Source organism: Giraffa tippelskirchi, chromosome 1 (assembly GCF_054371585.1).
Source record: "Giraffa tippelskirchi isolate mGirTip1 chromosome 1, T2T-mGirTip1v1.2.pri, whole genome shotgun sequence".
NCBI classification, from domain to species: domain Eukaryota; kingdom Metazoa; phylum Chordata; class Mammalia; order Artiodactyla; family Giraffidae; genus Giraffa; species Giraffa tippelskirchi.
In genome coordinates this window covers 169,270,172-169,292,621 of record NC_137275.1, presented here as the reverse complement: position 1 = coordinate 169,292,621, position 22,450 = coordinate 169,270,172, and the positions used below count along the sequence as shown (strand labels likewise).

General features: G+C 38.9%; 1 protein-coding gene across 3 annotated transcripts in view; it reads left to right on the top strand.

Annotated features, from left to right (window-relative positions):
• Positions 1-22,450, top strand: part of TRPM6 (transient receptor potential cation channel subfamily M member 6) — a 120,433-nt gene that overhangs the window by 26,693 nt on the left and 71,290 nt on the right. For all 3 annotated transcript variants that reach the window (XM_081505489.1, XM_081505469.1, XM_081505478.1), the window contains 10 exons: positions 386-599; positions 5,934-6,058; positions 8,366-8,537; positions 11,056-11,224; positions 12,270-12,393; positions 14,653-14,725; positions 14,832-14,932; positions 18,852-18,986; positions 20,052-20,105; positions 21,918-22,058. In XM_081505489.1, the coding sequence (XP_081361615.1) occupies positions 434-599; positions 5,934-6,058; positions 8,366-8,537; positions 11,056-11,224; positions 12,270-12,393; positions 14,653-14,725; positions 14,832-14,932; positions 18,852-18,986; positions 20,052-20,105; positions 21,918-22,058 (1,260 nt within the window). In that variant the 5' untranslated portion in view covers positions 386-433. The remainder of the gene's footprint in view (positions 1-385; positions 600-5,933; positions 6,059-8,365; positions 8,538-11,055; positions 11,225-12,269; positions 12,394-14,652; positions 14,726-14,831; positions 14,933-18,851; positions 18,987-20,051; positions 20,106-21,917; positions 22,059-22,450) is intronic.

Genomic DNA, 22,450 nt, shown 5'->3' with positions numbered 1-22,450 from the left:
AAATTAAAATAGTCATAACATTTATGAAAAGCCTCATGTCACTTATTTCTAAACAGTTTTTTAAAATGGGTTCGCTGGAGTAATGATTTTTGCCAGTTTGACATTTTTCTGCCTCACCTCGGACTTTCTAGAGAACATTGATGGACCAACCCTGAAAACCAGAGGAAACCTTCCTGCCGTGACTTGTAATTCCCAGAAGGAACTTAAAGGGGGTGTGGGATCCTTTCAAAGTAAATATTTCCATTATAGGAAGATGAACTTTTAAAGAGATTCCAGGCACTTTTCTTTTAAGTTTTAGCATTTCAGTTGCCCTGCTGTGTGCTTATTGTGACTCGGCATGTCTTTTCCACTAGTTCATGTGTACGTGTTTATGTATATCTTCCAGTATATTAGAACTTCTTATGACACAAAGTTGGATCATCTGTTACATTTAATGTTGAAAGAGTGGAAGATGGAATTGCCAAAGCTGGTGATCTCCGTCCATGGTGGTATCCAGAACTTTAAGATGCCCTCAAAACTTAAAGAGATCTTCAGTCAAGGTTTGGTCAAAGCTGCAGAGACAACAGGAGCATGGATAATAACTGAAGGCATTAATACAGGTAAGGCACATTCCCTGTTTCACTCTTTTTTTTTTTTCTTCTTCTTTAATTCTTTTTATAACTGAATCAGGCAGTATAGCACCTAAGTTTGCTCTGCAGTGCTCCCAGGAGATATAGGCAGCATGAGGGAGGAAGACTGAAACTGTAGTAACCCAGAAGAATCATAGGCCTTTCCTGGACTGCATTTTTACCATTGTTAAAATCTCCTATTTCAATATAACTTTGTAGACTTTTACCAAACAAAATAGTTTTTCATGAGCTTTGGACTATAGTAAGGTTACAAAGGACACGGACTCCATGCAAGTGTATAGTGGGCATAGACATGAGCTAAACTCGCCATGGTCAAGTTCTCAGGAATTGGAAAGCAGGGACGTGTGCAACAATTGAATTGAGTATATGGGGCATGAGGAGATAATTAACTACATAACTACTATTTCACATACTGTCTCTATCTGACTCTTATATTCCTTGAAATCTGGCATTCAGAAACTTCATTTAGTAGCCCCTGAACCTCTAGCCCAACTCTTTTGCATCAGTTTTTATCAACTGTATGTGTTACAGAATCATCTGGAGGCATTACAAAAATACAATGCACAGGCTCTACTCCAAATTAATTAGAGGTTTTCAAGATGGAGCTTCTGAAGGATGTCTATGCAGCCGGGGTTGAGAATTAGTAACTTCACAAACTCCTGTTACCAATCTGTTACTAACCTATCACAGTTCTAACACTAGTTCCCATGTGACCAGCTGAAATGTCCTACAATTCAACTCAGTTCTGACAGTATTTACCTGGAAACAGCATCAGATCCCACAGGTTTAGGGCTCAGTCCCACAAGACTGTCCTCACTTCAGATGTCAGCCTCAAGTCCAGGTTGTTACCCGTGCTTCTGATTGGCTGGCTGCAAATCAGGTAGCTCAGACGGTAAAGAGCCTGCCTGAAATGTGGGAGACCCAAGTTCTATCCCTGAGTTCCCCTGGAGAAGAAAATGGCAACTCACTCCAGTATTCTTGCCTGGAGAATTCCATAGACAGAGGAGCCTGGTGGGCTATGGTCCATGGAGTTGCGAAGAGTTGGACACAACTGAGTGACTAACACTTTCACACTTTCTTTCACTTCTTTTACTTCCCACTACCTGATTCTTTAGAAGAACTAAAGAGCCTCTTGATGCAAGTGAAAGAGGAGAGTGAAAAAGTTGGCTTAAAGCTCAACATTCAGAAAACTAAGATCATGGCATCTGGTCCCATCACTTCATGGGAAATAGATGGGGAAACAGTGGAAAAAGTGTCAGACTTTATTTTGGGGGGCTCCAAAATCACTGCTGATGGTGATTGGAGCCATGAAATTAAAAGACACTTACTCCTTGGAAGGAAAGTTATGACCAACCTAGATAGCATATTAAAAAGCAGAGACATTACTTTGCCAACAAAGGTCCGTCTAGTCAAGGCTATAGTTTTCCAGTAGTCATGTATGGATGTGAGAGTTGGACTGTGAAGAAAGCTGAGTGCTGAAGAATTGATGCTTTTGAATTGTGGTGTTGGAGAAGACTCTTGAGAGTCCCTTGGACTGCAAGAAGATCCAACCAGTCCATCCTAAAGGAGATCAGTCCTGGGTGTGCATTGGGAGGACTGATGTTGAAGCTGAAACTCCAATACTTTGGCCACCTCATGCGAAGAGTTGACTCATTGGAAAAGACCCTGATGCTGGGAAGGACTGGGGTCAGGAGGAGAAGGGGACAAGAGAGGATGAGATGGCTGGATGGCGTCACCGACCCGATGGCCATGGGTTTGGGTAGACTCTGGGAGTTGGTGATGGATAGGGTGGCCTGGCGTGCTGCAATTCGTAGGGTTGCAAAGAGTCGGACACGACTGAGCGACTGAACTGAACTGAACCCGATCCTTGGGTTTGATGAATTTACTAGAGCAGTTCACAGAATGCAGAAAACCAATTTACTCATTAGGTTACCAGTTTATTATAGAAGGATGTAACTCAAGAACAGCTAGATAGAAGAGATGCATAAGACAAGGGACATGTGGGAAGGGGCATGGAGCATCTGTGTCTTCTTCCCATGTCCATGTGTTTACCCACTTGGAAGCTCTCCAAACCCTGTTTTTTGTTTTGTTTTGTTTTTGCGTTTGTTTGTTTGGTTTTTATGGAGGCTTCATTGTTGTTCTTGTTGTTTAGTCACTGAGTCATGTCCAGCTCTTCTGCAAACCCATGGACTGTAGCCTGCTGTAGGCTACAGTCTGTAGCTTACAAACTGTAGGCTCCTCTGTCCATGGGATTTCCCAGGCAAGAACACTGGAGTGGCTTGCCATTTCCTTCTCCAGGGGATCTTCCCAAGCCAGGGGTGGAACCCGCATCTCCTGCACTGGCAGGCAGATTCTTTACCACTGAGCCACCTGGGAAACCCATAGGCTTTATTATATGGGCATAATTGATTACATTATTGGCTGTTGATAATTGAACTCAATATCCAGTTCCTTTCCCTTCCCCAGAGGTTGGGGGTGGGACTGGAAGTTCCAACGCTCTAATCACAAGGTTGGTTGGTTATCCTGAAAACTAACCCACAACAGTAGGTCCAAAAGTTGTCTCATTAACATAACAAAACCATCTGTCACTCTCGCCACTTAGGAAATTCCAGGGTTTTAAGGAGCTCTGTGTCTCTGTCAGACTAAATATTTATTATTACAAATCACAATATCACACCTGTAGCTTTGCCATTACTTCTCTCTATTTCTACTTGGGATGTTCTAGCCAGTGTTTCTATTAAATTCTGGCCGTCCTTTAGGATCTACATTAGATGCTAACATACCCAAGAAGCATTCTCTATCTCAACTCACTTTTGTTCCTTAATTTCTGTAGCACTTATTGCCTGTAGCACCTCAGCATGTGTGTGTTTTGACATACAGGCTAGGTCAGGATGAGTCTCCCTGATTATGAGGTAGAGGCCAGGGCCTATACATTTGTCTAAGAGATGAGCAACAGGTACTAAGATAACAAATAATTTCTTTTGACTAAAAAGGAATGAAGAAAGCAAGTGATTGAAAAAACAAAGAAAAAATAAAACCAAGGGATTTAGAGCCTGTCACTAATGGGTAACCTCTGGTACTATTGTTTCACATTCTTAAAAGAAAGTGAAGGTTGGAGAGTTCTAAGTCCAGTGTGTAGTACTTATTTTATTTCCAGTAAAAAAAAAAAAAAAAAAGGTGGATGGGGAAGTTCATAGAGTTCAGGAAAAGGTGAACTTTGGCATAGTTTTTTTCTTTGAATAGCTAACTGTCATGTGCTTTACTTACTGCCTTTTTAAAATTTAATAGGTTAGCATCAATTAAGGAATGCAAATATAATAGTGTGAAAACTATTGAAATAGTTCGTATGAACAAAAGAAATGAGATATATTTGGAGCTTCCTTAAATAATAACCAGGATCTGACTTGATTAAAGCACAGCTTCTTACGGCCTGACTACACAAGAAGTGGTCCCTGGACCAGAAACATCAGTATTACCGAGGAGCTTGATGGTGACCCAGATATCAGGCTCTCCAGATCGTGGGATAAGAAACTGCATTTTGATAACATCCCCAGATGATTCTTGAAAATGCAAGTTGCTCAATCATGTCTGACTCTTTGTGACCCCATGGACTATACAGTCCATGGAATTCTCCGGGCCAGAACACTGGAGTGGGTAGCCTTTCCCTTCTCCAGGGGATCTTCCCAGTCCAGGGATCGAACCCAGACCTCCCACATTGCAGGTGCATTCTTTACCAGCTGAGCCACCAGAGAAGCCCAGGAATACTGGAGTGGGTAGCCTATTCATTCTCCAGCGGATCTTCCCAGCCCAGGAACTGAACCGGGGTTTCCTGCATTGCAGGTGGATTCTTTACCAACTGAGCCCCAGAGGATTCTTTTGTGTGTGTGTGTGTGTGTGTGTGTAATAAAGTTTTATTAAAGTATAAAGGAGCCAGAGAAAGCTTCTGACATAGGCATCAGAAGGGGGCAGAAAGAGTACCCCGCCCCAGAGGATTCTTATGGACATTTAAATTTGAGAAGCTTTGCTTATCAGCTTTAGTCTATGCTTGAATGCTTCTTAACTGTAGTTGAACGTTATTTGGCATGAATTTTTGACACTTATTTAAATTGAATGCCAGAAGCCTTTAAGAACCTACTGTGTATAAAACATTTGGATAGATGCTGTGGATAAAAGATGAGTAAGATATGGCCCTGGGTTTAGTGATGAGGTGGGTGACTGTGATAAACAGACAATAAGTAACTACCCAAAAATTGATGCTGAATGGGCCATAGTTGAGATACAAAGAGAATGTTTGGGAGTAAAAGGAAGAGGAAGACAAATTCCATTTCCAGCTGGGGAACTTGAGAAAAAGGCTTAGTGGAGGATGTATACTCTTCTCTTGAGAAAAGGGTAGAAAGAAGCATTCTAGGCCAAGGTGGCAATTCAGGGCCGGGAACACAGCTGGAGATTAAGGCATGTGCAGAGAGTGGTGGTACACCTTCTAGCTGGATGTGCCTTGTGGCAGAGAACGGTGACAGCAAGGGAGACTGGAGCCAGGTTGGGTACCATGCTATCTGGGTTGAGGTTTTATTCTCTTTGTAGCAGGGAGCCCTCAAAAGATTTTTGAACAGAAGAATGAATAGGGAATGATATTGGCCGATTGGGTTTTATGGAGTCTTAGCAGGTAATATGCATTAAGATCACATGTGGGCTGCTGAAAAACTGTCACCACCACATGCTGGTAATCCATGCCAAACCTATGGATCTGAATCTCTGTTGGTACTGATGTATGTTCTGTGGTCCAGAACCCCAGTTTTAGAAGATGACTGGGAAAAGTGCAAAAGATAGGCTGGAGGGGAGGATGCCAGAGAGAAGAAAATGATTTAAGTGTTATGCTTCAGATGCATACAATATGCAGTGTTTCTGCTTTTCTTTTCCTGTTCTAATGACACATACAGAGTCAGATTCTATACAAAAAAAGTAAGCGGTATAATGTAGTGTTTGCAGTTAAAAGGCAGGTTAAGCCAATCTCAAAAGGCTACATAGTGCATAATTCCAACTATATGACATTCTGGAAGAGGCAAAACTATAGAGACGATAAAAAGATCAGTGGTTATCAAGGACTGGGGAGAATGAAGGATGAACAGACAGAGTACAGAGGATTTTGAGGACAGTGAAACTATTTTGTTTGTAATTCCTCTGTGCCAGGAACTTTCCCTGATAACAGTCTTTTGCATATACTTGTCTATTATTCTCTTTCTGGCAGTCGCAGTGTTTTGCATGATTTGTGAGTTAAAGTTTGACTTCTAACCTGGTTGTTCATAGGTGTGTCCAAACATGTTGGGGATGCCCTGAAAGCCCATTCCTCGCAGTCCTTGAGAAAAATCTGGACAGTTGGAATTCCTCCTTGGGGTGTCATTGAGAACCGGAAAGATCTTATTGGAAGAGATGTAAGTAGACAATTCTTTCATAGCAAAAGGAAATAAACATATATCCACTTGCCAGCTTAGTAGTATACCTGGATACCTGTAGACATCTTGAGTGTAATATGCCCCAAACCAACTCCTGACTTCATACTGCCTCTCTTACCCTGTCTTAGAAAGTGACGATCTCACCCTGCAGTTGCTCAGGCCCCAAACCCTGCACTAACCCTGAAATGATCTCTGCTCATGCCTCAAACCTAATACCCTGGATAATTCTAATAGTTTTCCCAACTCTCATCCGTGGCTTCCCAGGTGGCACTAGAGATAGAGAACCTCCTGCCAATCAATGCAGGAGACATAAGAGATGGGGGTTCAATCCTTGGGTTGGGAAGATCACCTGGAGGAGGAAATGGCCACCCACTCCAGTATTCTTGCCTGGAGAATCCCTATGAACAGAGGAGCCTGGCAGGCTACAGCCCATAGTGTTGCAGAGTCACTTAGCAACTTAGCATGCACTATATATAAAATAGATAACTAGTGAGAAACCTCTGTATAACACAGGGAACTCTACTCATTGCTCTGTAGTGACCTAAAAGGGAAGGGAAGCTAAAGAAGAGGGAATATGTGTATATAGCTGATTCACTTGCTGTATAGTAGAAACTAGTACAACATTCTAAAGCTACTGTAATCCAAAAAAAACTAAAAAACCGAAACAAAACAACTATATCTTGAAAAAAAAAGTGACTCCTTGCCTTCCAGAAAGATGGTAACAATTTCCATTCCTAACAACAGGGTATGAGGATGCCCATTTTTCTGTACCATTTTTGGCTTCAGAAGATATTCTGGCTTTTTAGAAAACACTGCTTTTCTGATAGGTATAAATTAATACCTAATTGTTCTTAAGTACATTTCTCTGATTACTAGTGAGGTTCAACATCTTTTCATGTGGTTTCTGGACACTTTTAAACATAGTTAAGAGTGTTGAAAGACCTTTTATAATTCATTTTAGCATTTTTGTTTGCTATGTATACTGTATTTCCCAGATTTTAATTTGTATTATTTATGAACTCTTTCCATATATAAAAAAAATGTGTTAAATCTATCAATCATTTTCTTTTTGGCTTCTAGCCTCAGTGTCATGCTTAGGAATTGTAAAGGTAACTTTTAAAGACTAATGTTTTAACATTTATGGTACTTTTTACAACCATTATTTCTTTAACACCTCACAGCAACCCTCTGCTATAGGAATTGTTAATATCACTTACACATGAGGAAAATGAGCCTGAAAAAGGAGGCAGGTATTACCTAGATTTAAAATTAGAAAGTAGAAGAGTCTAGCCTTAAACTTGGACTCTTAGACTCTCAACACAGTTGTCCCTCCCTGTTTGTGTACTCTGCATCTGAAGAGTCAATCAACACTGGATCCCCAGGATTCAACCAACCATGGATCCGGGGGATATGAAAGCCAACTGTATTATGCCATTTTATATGAGGGATCTGAACATCCGTGGCCTGTAATATACCTGAGTAGTCCCGGAACTAACCCCCTGTGGATACCAAATGACTATACCGTGCTTTCCTCCCTAGAAACCAATAAGAATTGGAGTAGCTTATGGAAGAATCAGTAAATATTAATAAGGGGCTTCACTAATAGCTCAGATGGTAAAGAATCTGCCTGAAATGCAGGAGACCCAGGTTCGATTCCTGGGTTGGGAAGATCTCCTGGAGAAGGGAATGGCAACCCCCTCTAGTATTCTTGTCTGGTGAATTCCATGGATCTGGGTAATTTATGTTGAATGTGAATACATCTCCATTTACTCTTCACTTCATTTGAAATACTAGAAACATAAATCAGTGTCCAAATATTATTCTGAAATAGATCTATTTAAAGGCATAGCTTCTGAATACTGATGTGCTCTGTGTATCAGTGCAGATCCTTGAACTGTTTTTTCAATGATCTGAGACAAAATAAGTAGAGAAGTTGAAAATAAATATTTGGAAGCATTTTTAGCAATGTAGCAGTGCTGTGACTCCAAGCATATGGTAAGTGTTCTCATGTTGCTGTGTGTGTGAGTGTCCTTGAACTTGTGTCACGAGTCTAATGTAGCACAAGCTGCAGACTAGTCATGCACTATAGGACTACATATCCATCCATAGAAAAATATAAAGTAAAGGAACTCAGACTGAGTCTTCACTGCAGATAGCCTGAGAGGCACCGCTCTTAGTAGCTAGTAGTACTTTTTGGCATAGACTGGAACTCTGTAGTGCACAAACAGGCCTTTGGAGCAGTCGGCCCAGGAAGGACCTCTGACCCTTGTTCTCGCTATCTTGCAGGTAGTGTGCCTGTACCAGACTCTGGGAAACCCCCTCAGCAAGCTCACAACACTCAACTGCATGCACTCCCACTTTATCCTGTCCGATGATGGCACTGTGGGCAAGTATGGCAATGAGATGAAGCTCAGGAGGAACCTGGAAAAGTACCTCTCTCTGCAGAAGATACACAGTTGTGAGTACCATGGGGGCTCAGCCGACAGGGCACTAGGGGCACTGCTGCGGAGAGGTCCAACTGGGCTTCTTGTAGTCCTTGGTAAACCCTTGATATTGAGAGAGAGCGTTTATCCAAAAAAAAGGCTGACTCATAAAGTTGCTGTAGAAATCCTTGGGTTCATCCATATGAAATGTGGCCAATGTCGGTTCCTGTGCTGTAGGCCTCTGAGATGGAAAGCATAGGATTGGGTGACTCTGCTTGTCTTCATAATCCAAGTCTTGGAGAAGAGCGCCCTTTCCTGGGATGCCTGTTCTAGGAGGTTTTCATCTGGAACTATAATGTTGTATTCTTGCCTAAACTGGGAGCCAGGAGTAGAGACAGCTCCCTCATGAGATTTATAAGCAAGAACTTCACAATTGTTTTCCTTTTATAACAAATTTAATTAGTCGCATCAGTAAGATTCTTTTTGTAGAAAACAAGAAATATATTTATTTTGGTGGAGATTAGTTACTGCTTCAAGAAAGATGTACCTAACTGAAACTGAATTATTTTCCTCTCTCCTGCAAAATACCCTTACTGATTTCTTTTTCTGATGATAAAAGTGTTATATACTCTCATATTCAGATAAAGAAAGAAAACATAGAAGGAAGGGATAGCCCTCTGTAATCTTACTACCGAAAATAACCATTGTTAACTTTTTCATCTGTACGATTTCAGAAGACCATATCCCTTCTGGTATGGAAGGCTATCCCTTTCTTCTCCAAATAAAAACCTAGAATTTGAATTTAGTTTTTATAAGATGATGTTACAAGAAGATTATGCCTATCAATTGGTACATCTTAGGTCTGATTTTTAGTGACAAGGAGAAAGTAATAAGGAGGTGGAGTTATGAAGAAAAGGAAAGGAAGTAAAATATTAAAACAATGGGCTAAGAGGCCCACTCCTCTCATTTGTGCATTCAGGGCAAGGTGCACATGGAAGCCCACATACTGTTTGTTTAACTATTTAAAAGTTTTAAATCAAGCTAAAAACACAAATAACAAGATAAAAAACATAATAAAATAATGTTTAATCCTTTTACCTTTGCATATATAGCTGGAAGGCCAGGTTTGAGGTCAGAGTCCTGGATTCTGAGGAGTACAGAGACAAGATTAAAAACATAATAAAATGTTTAATCCTTTTACCTTTGCATATATAGCTGGAAGGCCAGGTTTGAGGTCAGAGTCCTGGATTCTGAGGAGTACAAAGCCAAATCATGGAGGTGAAGCAGAACCAGCACCTTGGTCCCTGGTTTACATGTCACTCTCTGCTTCTCTTCCTAACTTTGGCTCAATCTCATAATGTCTGGGCCTGACATAGACGTTATCACCTAGACACCCCAATCTATATGTCCAAGCCCTACTCCCCCCAAATCCTCTTGCTTTGACAAGTACATCCCTGGGGCAGAGGCTCAAGCAGCCCCTGGAAGCAAGAATTTTGGGGTCTAGTACAGTCCAATGTAGGACAGGGAACACAGGCTTCCCTTGAACTTTGACCCTGTAGGCTCCTCATTGTGAGGGGAAGGGCTTGGCCAGAGGCGGCGCTGTAGAACATGGAACCCAGAGTGAAGTCCTCTGTTGCTCAGGTGTGGGCATGGTGTTGCGCACCAGTTTTCCTTCTTTTGGAAAAAAAAAATTGATTTAAATATTAAATATATCAATACACGTGTGATGTAAAAGTTAAATCAAACAAGAAGCCTATAAACAGTCGACATTTCCCCGAATCTTCCCCTCCTTTCACTATTAATAATTTGATGTATATCATCCCAGAGTTTTCTGGTTATTTGTGCAAATATAAAAAACATGCTGTACATATAAGTATGTGCATATGTATATATAAAATATATACCTATATATATATGGTTTTAAAATTTTAAATAGGGTTTTAAATAGGATCATACTGGACATATCAATCTGTAACTTTTGTTTGCTTAATATCGTTAAAAAGAATGACTCCACAGTCTTTCCTTTTTTTGTCTTCCTCACTTTAATAAAGCAATATGTAGTCTGACAAGAAAGTCAACTAGTGAAAAATGGAATATGTTGAAATATAAAAGTCTTTGAGGTTTACCCATCCCATTCTGTTCTTAGAAATAACCACTATTAAAAGTTGATTGAATGTCAACAGCTTGATCATTTTTTTGAGGTGAGTGATGGATACATTGGGATCCATTATATCATTCTGTTTTCTTTGACATATGTTTGAAAATTTCCACAATAAAAAGTTAATTTCTTGAAGACTACTACTTATTATTATTTTTTAATTACCGAAAGCCTTTAGATGCCTTTTTAACTGGGAGAAAATACTCTAACAGTATTTGTGGCTAATTTATTTAAAGTCCAAGCTTCTGACTTGGGCTTGAACTAAGTAAACCTGAATCAAAGAAGAGAATGGCTAGTTCAAGTAAGGAATATACACAGTAATTGAAAGACTTGTGTCTTGAAATTGGCATTGCTGATAGCGTTCCTTTATTTGTTACTGTTTGCATCTGAAACAGGCTCTGGACAAGGTGTGCCCGTGGTGGGGCTGGTGGTGGAAGGTGGTCCCAATGTCATCCTCTCAGTGTGGGAGACTGTGAAAGACAAAGACCCAGTGGTGGTGTGTGAAGGCACAGGCAGGGCTGCTGACCTCCTGGCCTTCACCCACAAACACTTAGCAGATGAAGGGTGAGTTGCTGAGTCTTCATTGCTAAAACCATGCTGATTCTTTCTTCTTCCTAAGCTCTGCTGTCAAGTGGGATGGATATCCTTAGAGGACAGGGACCGGAATTCTCTGGATATCTTGGAGGATGGGTTGAGACTGGAATTCATTTTTCAGTGATTTTTGTATTTATTAAAGCAACACCAAAATGCTCTCCAGTGATGTAAGTTGCTATTTCCTTATCTGTAGAATGGCTTGCATCTACAAAGAACTTTGAACCTTGTCTGATCTTAGGGAAAAAGCATTTCCAGGGGGAGTGAAGGAGAAGACCACTGTGGTGGTCACTTTTGAATTCAATTGCTGTTAGTAAATATAGCAGAAATTAGAGAAATCAACATCCTGATATTTTTGTAGCATATGTTGTACTTAGTTGAGGTTTTAATTCTTTCTTCTTTTCAAGATGGGAGTTTTTCTCTAAGCCATCCCTAAACCCAGTGTGATTCTTCCGATTTCAAAAGCACGGTATTTCTACCGCATGAGTAAATGCAGGGCCTAGGAACTGAAATGTTGACCCCAGTCATTTGTTTAAAAAACATTCATTCACTTTAAGCTATAATTGTTCTCTGATGACTTTTCTCTTACAGTTTCTCTCCCCTTTCAGCCCCACTTCCACCCTCTACCCTCTTCCTCTTCAGTTATACCTCTCTCTTTCCTTAAGTTACCCTAGACAAGTAATTCTTACACGATTTGGAGTGTCAGATTCTTTAAGGATACCATGCCCATAATTTCTGGAGATTCACAGCCCCTTCGAAATCTGTCAGCTCAAAAACCTACCCCAAGTGCTTTCTTCCCAGGAGCATGGCATATGAGTCCATCCTTGTTTTAATGTTCAGCCTTCTCCTCATGCTGGTGCTCTGCTTTGCTTCCTCCCATTAATTTGTCTCTTGACACAACTGTCCATAGACACCTCCGTCATGTGGACAGACACAGTGATGTTGTACTTGTGCTGATGTTTTTGGCTTGTTCCCTCTCTTGATTGTGTCAAGTCACTGCTATTTCCCTCTCTTCCAGGACCCTGCGTCCTCAGGTAAAGGAGGAGATCATCTGCATGATGCAGAACACCTTCAACTTTAGTCTTAAGCAGTCCAAGCACCTTTTCCAAATTCTGATGGAGTGTATGGTGCACAGGGATTCTGTGAGTATGATGAGTTGATGACTTGACCAACTTAAAAAGTGCTAATGTCAAGGCTTCCCTGATGGCTTAGAGCTAAAGAATCTGCCTGCAGTGCAGGAGCCGCAGGAGGCTTGGGTTCAACCCCTGGGCTGGGAAGATCCCCTGGAGGAGTGCATGGCAGCCCACTCCAGTATTCTTGCCTGGAGAATCCCGTGGATGGAGGAGCCTGATGGGCTACGGTCCATGGGGTCACAAAGGATCAGATATGACTGAGCATGAGCACTAGTGAATGTTCAACAATTGTGATATTTATTTTCACAATTTTTTTTCATTTCTAACTTGGTTGTATATAGTGCTACAGAACTTGACTTTTAACTTGACTTTTTGTTCCCTCCTTCTCTGGAACCATGCTTCAAATTTCTAATGGTACCTGGGAAAAAGAGCTTAGATAATATAACAGTATTACAGGAAAGTGATTGAATTTAGTGTAAATTACATGTGAATATTTTCGGAGGGTAAAGGAACAGCTTCCTGCCTTAAATAAACTCAAGGTTGCTGGCTTTGGATGACCGTTTCTCAGTATCTTCAGTATATCCTGCAGGAATCACTGGGGATGCACTGGATACTGAAAATGTGAGAATATACTCTCAGCTGGAAGATGGAGGCCAGAAACTATGGACTATGAACATGATACAGATTCAGGAGATTTTAATCTTTTAGGGCATTTTGATCAAAATTTTTTGTCAGTGACTTGGATGATAGGTAGCTGAAAGTTACATTAAATATGCAGATATGTCATGATTCACAGTGATCTTTCCAGAATTTGAAGGGTAGACCAAATTATACAAGATTTTGGTAATATTAAAGCACTTGGCCTCAAACCAGTCGAGCAAGGTCAGTTTAGACTAGGCATGGCTAAACAGATGTGAAAGCCCTTTGGGATTTTAGCTAACCTAATTATAACAAAAACAGCAACCATGTCCACAGTTAGCAGTGTGCTTTCAATATATGGTTTTTTTTTCCCAATAATTTTTTTTTTTTTTACATGAAATATCCCCATGAGTGAGTTCAGTATGGCAGTGATTGCTTATTTTAGTTTCAGAGATAATGAACTAAAGACTAGAGACTTTAAGTGGTTCTCCCAGAGTCATGCAGTTATGAAACAGTATAACTGAAATTGGGGCTCGGGGTTGAAATCTTGTGTATGATCTACCACATTTTATATTCCCCACGATGTCAGTAGGTCAAGAAAAGGACATGTTAAAGGGATCGCCCTTATACTTGCCTCTCCCTGTCATCAAGGAGAGTAACCAGGGAGTGGTGTAATAATCAAGAAGAAACAAGAGGAGGCAGCTAAGGGTTTATACGTTAGCGAAATTAGGTCCTGAACTCCTATACAGTTGAGAGTTGATTTTAGTCATGGACATGGAGGGGCTGTTAGGTAGAGAGGCTCTTAGTGTGAATTGTAGAAGCATAGTTTTTCTGTCTTTATGAGACCTCAGAGACTAGTTAGTGAATTCCTCTCTTCTTGTGGGTGAGGAACCCAAGATGCAGTGGCTTTATAATATTTACCTGAGACTGATTAGTTAGTGGCATATCTCAGACTGGACCTTGCCAGTCTTGGCTCTTTTTTGTTGAACAGCTCCCTCTACTATGTATTTTCATTTGGAAAGACTGAGATTAACATTCATTAACAGGAGAAGGCCTATTATAATCATAAAAATGTCCTTTATTTGTCTTAAAAAAATGAGTCACATGCCAGGATGCACTGGAGACTTTGACATTGTACAGGTTCTGTGCTATCCATTGTACCTGCTCACTGGGTGTGTTGTAAGTGCCTCATTTATCTTATGACAAGTCCTTGAGTATTCATTTCTCATTAAAAAGCAAAAGCCTTCATTTCTAAAGCTAGGTGACTGGAAGGCTCTCGCTTTGTATCCTTTCAAAATGAGGAATAGTTTGCTTTACATGAGGAATTGACACTGAGTTTCCATTATAGCATATGAATAGTAAATTAATGGAGTAATCTTTCATGCATATTTCCTCTAAAATACTTGGAATTTTTCAGTTATTTGTCACCCCCTTCATGTGCATAATTCTGCATTACCCTACTTAAAAGTTTTCCTTCTTATTAGTGAAAAAAAGAATTTTTTAAACTGCGTGATTTTTGACATTAATGAAGAATGTTTCACTTAATTCATTCGTGCAAAAGCAAATTTTTGAAAGCATTTCTTTGCTAGTTCTCAAAATGTATGGCTTTCTGTTTTTCAACTATTACAGATTACCATCTTTGATGCTGATTCTGAGGAGTCACAGGACCTTGATTTAGCAATCCTAACAGCTCTGCTAAAGGGTGAGTGTCTAAATAAGGTTATACTTGTTATTCCTTCCCTCTTTTCACACTCATGGCACTTTGTGCTTTTTATGTTGATATATGTGATCCCTTTCTTTTACCCTAGGCACGAATTTATCAGCATCAGAACAATTGAATCTGGCAATGGCTTGGGACAGAATGGACATTGCCAAGAAACATATCCTAATTTATGGACAACATTGGAAGGTATAATGAAAATGAAGTTATTTTGAAGAAACGTGTTGTGTGTTGGTTTATTAGGGGGGGACCAAAGAGAAAACTGGAGGAAAGATAGGTTGCTTTGGGGAGGAGGTAGCATCTGTGATGCTGGATATACATGATCGCTAAGACATTTCTTTCGTCTACTTTGCCTTCTCGAAAACACTTTTTTCTATGAATCTGCAGCCTAATTGAAGTTGACAAAAGACGTTGGGGTTCCCTCTGTTTATATGGCTTCTGTTTGCAAGTCTCTTCAGTGTCTAATTTCCGCAAAGAAATATATTTTTAGAAAACAAGAAGATAGAACATGCCAGTTAATAAAAATTTGTTTACATAGAAAAACCAGGATTCCATAAATCTGGAATTTTCTGTGGTTGTTAATCATTCCAGCTATTAAAGACTTCAGCAATACATGACAGTAAAGGATCATGGTATTTCCTTAATTGCAAGGTTTTGAGTAACAAAGGGAGGCCCTAAAATAAGTGACTCCTGTTCTCCTAGAGAAGGATTTGAACATGACCATCAAACAAATTCTCTAGTCAGAATTTTATTTGATTAGTATTATTATCATTTTAAATTAATAAACATACATTTTAGAGAGTAGACAGAGCAAAGATAAAAAAAAGACATTGGGGGAAAGGCAAATGAAAGGGTTTTTTATTCACTTTTTGAATGGGCAGATTTTTATATTGTTATTTAAAACTTAAAGTTTATCTTATTTTTTTGCCTTCAAATGTAATGCATACTCACAGTAGAAATTAGTGAAAACAGAGAAAAGCAGGAAGAAGAAAGATTATTCATAGTGCTAATGCTAATCACTAGTAACATTTCATTTAAAAAAATTATAGCTGTGACCATACCATAGGTCTGTTATTTTGGGGTTTAACTAATTCATGCACATTGTTTAAAACGTCAAATGGTACTAAAAAGCTACCAAAAATACAGTAATTCTCTATCCTGCAAACCACAAGAGCCAAAAACTGAACGTTTTTGGACTGCTCTGACATTTATAAATCTCCATATCTCTAAATAATAAGTCATATTGCTGTTTTCTGATTCCTTTTAATAATTTATTTTATTAAACTTTGTTTTTTTAAGTTTATTTTTAATTGAAGGATGAGTGCTTTACAATATTGGTTTCATTTCTTTCATACATCAACATGAATTAGCTTAATTAATGTACATATGTATTATGTGCATATGTCCCCTCCCTTTTGAACTTCCCTCCCACCTCCCACCCTTTCCCACCCCTCTAGATTGTTACAGAGCCCTGGTTTGAATTCTCCGAGTCATTATTTTTTTAAACTTTAAAAAATTGTGTTTATTTAATTGGCTGCACTGGGTCTTAATTGCAGCATGCGGGAGCTTTAGTTGAGGCATGCAGATTCTTAGTTGCAGCATGTGGGCTCTAGTTCCCTGAGCAGGGATTGAATCTGGGCCCCCTGCATTGGGAGCAAGGAGTCTTAGCCATTGGCCCACCAGAGAAGTCCCTGTGATTAATTTTAAGACCTCTTAACCTTTCTGTCTGTGGCCCTCACTGCTGCCATCTGGGCTGGTTGCCTGCTATTCCCGGTGCTGAGCTATCATCCTTCATCATCTTGGAGATGCCCTCCTTAGTTAGAACACCTGTTTTCTGTATCCCCTGTTTTGTTCTTTCCTGGTTTACTCCTTTATTTGATCATTTCTGAGAAATGGAATATGAGAGATAAAAAATATTGAGGCCTCATATGTTTGGATATGTTTTAGTTCAAGAGGAGACTAATTTTCCCAGTGAATTTTGAATGCTTAGCTTCTAGCACCCAGCAGTGACTGTTGAGAAGTAAAAAATCTTTCTGTTTTTTGATCCTTTGTGACTATTTCTTCCTTCTCTAGGCTTAAAAAGAAATCTTCCTGTGTTTCAATGTCCTGAGATTTCACAATGATGTGTGTTGTTATAACTTGATATCCATTACAGTGGACACTTGCTTTCAACTTGGCACTTGTGGGTTTCCATTCTGGGCAGTTTCCTCTCCTGTTGTCTCTGTTTTCTTTCAGGAATTTTATCATTTAAAAGTTAGATCTATGGACTCCGCCTCTAATCTTATCTTTTCCTCTTCTCTTCTACATCTTTTCTTTGGTATATTCCTTTAAGTTTAACTTTTCATGCCCTGTATGTAGCTTTTTGTTTCTGGTGCTTGTGTGCTCTAGTTGCTTAGTGGAGTCTGACTGCATGAACTGTAGTTTGCCAGTTTCCTCTGTCCATGGAATTCTCCAGGCAAGAATACTGGAGTGGGTTGCCATTCTGTAGGGGATCTGCCCCACCCGGGGATCGAACCTGTGTCTCTTGCATCTACTACGTTGGCAGGCAGATTCTTTACCACTAGTGCCACCTTGTTTCTGGTAGCGTGTTATTAATTTCTAAGGGTAAATGTGTTGTCTTTTTAAAAATAGCATCCTGTATATATCTTCTTTTGTTTTTTGGAGGATATTTATGATAGTTCTTTTGAAGTTTTCTTCTTCCTTTATTGTCTGATTCTTCCTAGTTGATATTTTTTGGTCTATTTGGCCTGTACTCTTTTTTAAGAGTAGGCTAAATGGAGAAGGCAATGGCACCCCACTCCAGTACTCTTGCCTGGAAAATCCCATGAACGGAGGAGCCTGGCGGGCTGCAGTCCATGGGGTCACTGAGTCGGACAGACTGAGCGACTCCACTTTCACTTTTCACTTTCATGCCCTGGAGAAGGAAATGGCAACCCACTCCAGTACTCTTGCCTGGAGAATCCCAGGGACGGGGGAGCCTGGTGGGCTGCCGTCTATGGGGTCGCACAGAGTCGGACACGACTGACGCGACTTAGCATAGCATAGCATAGCATAAAGGAAGACAATTAGAAACTCCGAGCCTGTAGATTTGGGCTTCATAATAGGGTGATCTGGCTGCCATTTGTTGGGAGACTTGCAGTGCTAGCATATTCATATATTTTCCTCTTGCATTCATCACTATCAGAAAGAAATCCTCCAGTCTCCTGCTTAGAAGGTATAAGCCTTGCTGTTATTGTTAGGGAAGTCAGTAGGGGAAGATGAGTGAAAAGGTCCCAATGTTAGCAATTTAAGCTGCCAGAATTCTATTGCATAGATTGTTTGGTTCTTCACTCTTTTTCCAGTTTCTGGGGACTTCCATTTTCTGGTTTCCTGGGGACTGCTAAGTCAATTACCATTCGGCCACCTGCTTTCCAACTTCTGAAATATTTCACTTTTGACCTCCTTGTTCTTGTGGATTCTGTTTTTAAGCTGCCAGAATTCTATTGCATAGATTGTTTGGTTCTTCACTCTTTTTCCAGTTTCTGGGGACTTCCATTTTCTGGTTTCCTGGGGACTGCTAAGTCAATTACCATTCGGCCACCTGCTTTCCAACTTCTGAAATATTTCACTTTTGACCTCCTTGTTCTTGTGGATTCTGTTTTTTTTTCTTTTTCCTAAAACCCTTTACTATAATTTTAGTGAAGTTTTAGGTGGAATTAAAAGTAAATGCATGTTTAATTTGCCATTATACCCAGAAATCAGATATAGTTTAAAAGGGAACATGCCAGGTTACCACAAAAAAAAAAAAATAGAAGGAGAAGAAAGAAAGAAAAGAAGAGACCTTGGATTTTTTTAGAATTGTACTAACTTTAAACATTAATTTGGGAAACATTGAGATCTTTACCATAGTCAGTCTTTTCATCCAAGAACACATTTATTCAAAAGGTCTTTTAGGCCTTTGGTTTACTTTTTGTTATTTCCTCACTTAGGTCCTGAACATTTCTTAGTAAGATTGTATTTTATGATAATTTTTGTCTGTATAGTTTTGAGTTCAAATACATGTAACTCTTTAGTTATTTCTGCTTTCTTAATTGTTTCTGTATTTCTTATTTATCTCTCCCCTCTGAAGCCTGGCTCTCTGGAACAAGCAATGTTAGATGCCTTGGTGATGGATCGAGTTGATTTTGTGAAGCTCTTAATAGAGTATGGAGTGAACCTCCATCGCTTTCTTACCATCTCCCGACTGGAAGAGCTCTATAATACAGTGAGTACTGGAACAATTTATCAGTTACTGCCTTAAGATTACTTATTAATTAGCCACACTTAGCTTCAACTGTATCTTGAATGTTCAAGGTTCCTTCAGTGCTTATGTACAAAGATAGCTTATAAAGAGACAGACTTTTCAACCAAAGAAGAAACATTCTTAGCAAATCCTAGGGCCATTTCTGCATTTCCACTTTAATTAATCATACAGAATAGAAACATAAACTAATTTCAGAAATAGGATACAGTAACCCCACAATTAAAGCCAAAGATGGGAATAAGAACAAATTGCTTGTATTGAGTAATTAGAGCACTTCAATCTAGGGACACTGTTAAAATTTTGTTCCTGCAATTTTGCTATACAAACCTTTTATTGAAACTAGACTGGCTTACTCCTTATAAAGACATGAATACTCAAGTCAAGCACCCTTGCTGAGGTGTTCTTCCTTGCCTTTGGATCTTACCCTTTCTTTAAAGCCCTGTCTTCTTGATCACTCCATAGTCTTTTGATCTATAAATCCTCTTGATCACTCCAAATCACTTCATAATAATACAGATTATTTGCCATTGTTTTGAATATACTCTTCATATTTTTGGGTTTTTTTAGTGTAAGTACCACACTCTTATATTAGGTTGCAAAAATTCTGTGAAGAAAGTACATATATTCTTTGTTGAATCCCTCAGTAACTTGAATGAATGTAGCCAGTGCTCAATCAGGATTTGCTGATGCAATGTGATTGTGTGATGGAATTGGTAATTGTGTGATTTATAAATAATAAAAGACAGTTATAGATTTTTAAAATTTGTTTCTGCCTCTTGCCATAAAGTTAATTAAGGCCTTCCTTACTACCTAGATATATACCTTGTGCACTGAAAAATATTTCAGTCTAATTACATCTTCTCTTGGGAAATACCTTCCTTAGAATTAATTTGGCTTAAGCTTCATTAACAAAGGTGTTGAAGAAAATTTTTAGTATTCTGGATTATTTATACATTCTAAAATAAAGGTTTTTTATTTCTCCCCAACACATGGTAATTAAAATTCTTCCTTTTTTCTTTATTGCAGAAACAAGGACCAACCAATATGCTCTTGCATCATCTTGTCCGAGATGTAAAACAGGTAACCTAATTATGAAGATGTGCAAATTTCTTCTTGTGTTGTCTTAGCTTTGTGGTGAAGTGTTACCAGATTTTGCTTTGTTAAAAATAGTATTGGATTTTCTAGTGAATTACCTATCCTCTTTGACTCTGAACAGTTGTGACTCTGAACAATTTTAACCAAACCACACTCAGAATTTTTCCTGTAATTTACTTTGTGTTTTAAAAGATTTGACCCACCAAGTTAGTGGCATGAGCAAATAATTATTTTCTCTTATAAAACATGAATTGTAGACATAGAAACTTCCAGGCAGAATTTCAGCTTAACATGATATAACAACATTGCCAATGATGATAATAATACCTGTTGAAAATGAAACTTTCTGGTTGTGTTATCCTTACTGAAGGACTAGCATGTGATTTCTGTTGTTTTTGTTCTTATTTTGGCTATTATTGATAACTCAGGGGCTCTCACTTCTTTTGTGAGTCTATGTGTTGTTCTAGGGAACCAGGACCGACCCACTGGTCCCATCTTTGCTTATATTTTACTCATGCTGTTCTCATTTCACCCTGAGTTAAGTCAGACTTAAAATCATCTCTGACCTCCCATTAGTTACTAAAACTTTCTGACTTTAACAGACTTTTTTTGCCTTAATTCTGAAGTCTAATATATTGGTGGGGAGAGTGTGGACTTTCTGATTATGTTGACTTGGTGAGAGAACCAGAGTGAAAGGACTGTGGAGGAAGATATTTAGTTGGCAAATCAGTAGTAAGCAAAAGTGTCCATACTGATGTAAATTTAGTTTGCATTGACTTATGCTGGGTCAAAGTAATTTTCCTTAGATTATTTCCTTAAATTCTGATTCTATCACAGTTTTCTTCTAAACTGAAGAAAAAGGAATGAAATAGTTAGATATGCTTTTAACTAGCAGAAAAATGAGAGCATTATTTGTGTTCCTTACAAAAGTAAATTATGAATGTGAGAAAGAAATTAAATTATTTATATTTATTTATATACATAACCTTATTTCTTATTCAAAGCTTTGGGAATGTTATTCACAGACTGTTCATTTCAAGGATCTTATTCATCACTGTGTGCCTTTAAAAGTATACTGTGTATGCATGACTGTTCAGAAGAGGCACTGAGGTGGGTTTTAAGGGGTCAAAATAGTTTTCATTTAGGCTAATACCATGTACTTGAAAATCTGCTGTTCAGGCCTCCTACTAACCATAACCTTTTTCTTGGCACAGCCTCATGTTTTGATATGTCATTTTGTTTCACCATTTCATGTTCCTTACTTCTGTTTGTTTTACTTCCTTTCATATTCTTGTTTTGTGTGTGATGTTAGAGCCATTTCAATAGAGAGGCTAAAGATTTTAAGCTAACGTTTATTTTGGATTCTCCAGTATCTTCTCCGGTGATTATACTTCTGTTGTAGTAGTTCTGTCATTGCCAGTTAAAAAAATCTCTTATGCTCTCTTTAAATGTATTTTATTCTGAAAGTGTGTGTATGCATGAGAAAGAGAGCAAAAGAGAGTCAATGTGCTCTTATAAGCAGACATTCTGTGAAACTAAAAACATATTAAGGCTAAGTAATTTTTCCCATTTGAACAAGCAGATTGTAACAGTAGCTGGTTGTATTAATTCATAAATTGATTTTGTTATTGTTTTGTTATTAGTGATAACTCAGGGGCTCTCACTTCTTTTGTGAGTCTAAGCATTGTTGTAGGGTTAAAGAATATGAGTCTCCCTCTTTGGTTATGTCCTAGTTACATGACAAAAGAGAGACAAAGAGAACTGACAGTTATAATTTGTTACATGTTTTTGTTACAGCATACCCTTCTCTCAGGCTATAAGATAACACTGATTGACATCGGATTGGTAATAGAATACCTTATCGGTGGAGCATATCGCAGCAGCTACACTAGAAAAAATTTCAGAGCCCTCTACAACAACCTCTACAGAAAACATAAGGTAGCATAATTGAAAAGTACCTTTGTAGAACTGATGATATCTAGGAGTTATACTTTTAGAAAAATGGCTTGGCTTGGGAAGTTAAGGTGGGAAGAGTTTTCCAAATGTACATTCTGTTTATTGATAGTTATTGAATATTTGCTCCATGTAAATTACTGTGCTAAGTGCTAGCATGCTGGCATGGATGGACATAAAGACTTGCAGTTTAGAAACTCTTAGAGGAAACAGACATGAATAACTAGCCACAATACAAACAGGATATAAAATATGCTACATTGACATAGAAGTATGTGGTAAGAAAGTTTAGAGGGAAAGATGACCAGTTCTTTCCTTATCTTTCTTTTGAAAATACATAAGTGGAAAGCTTAATAGGATTGCATCTATAAACTCAT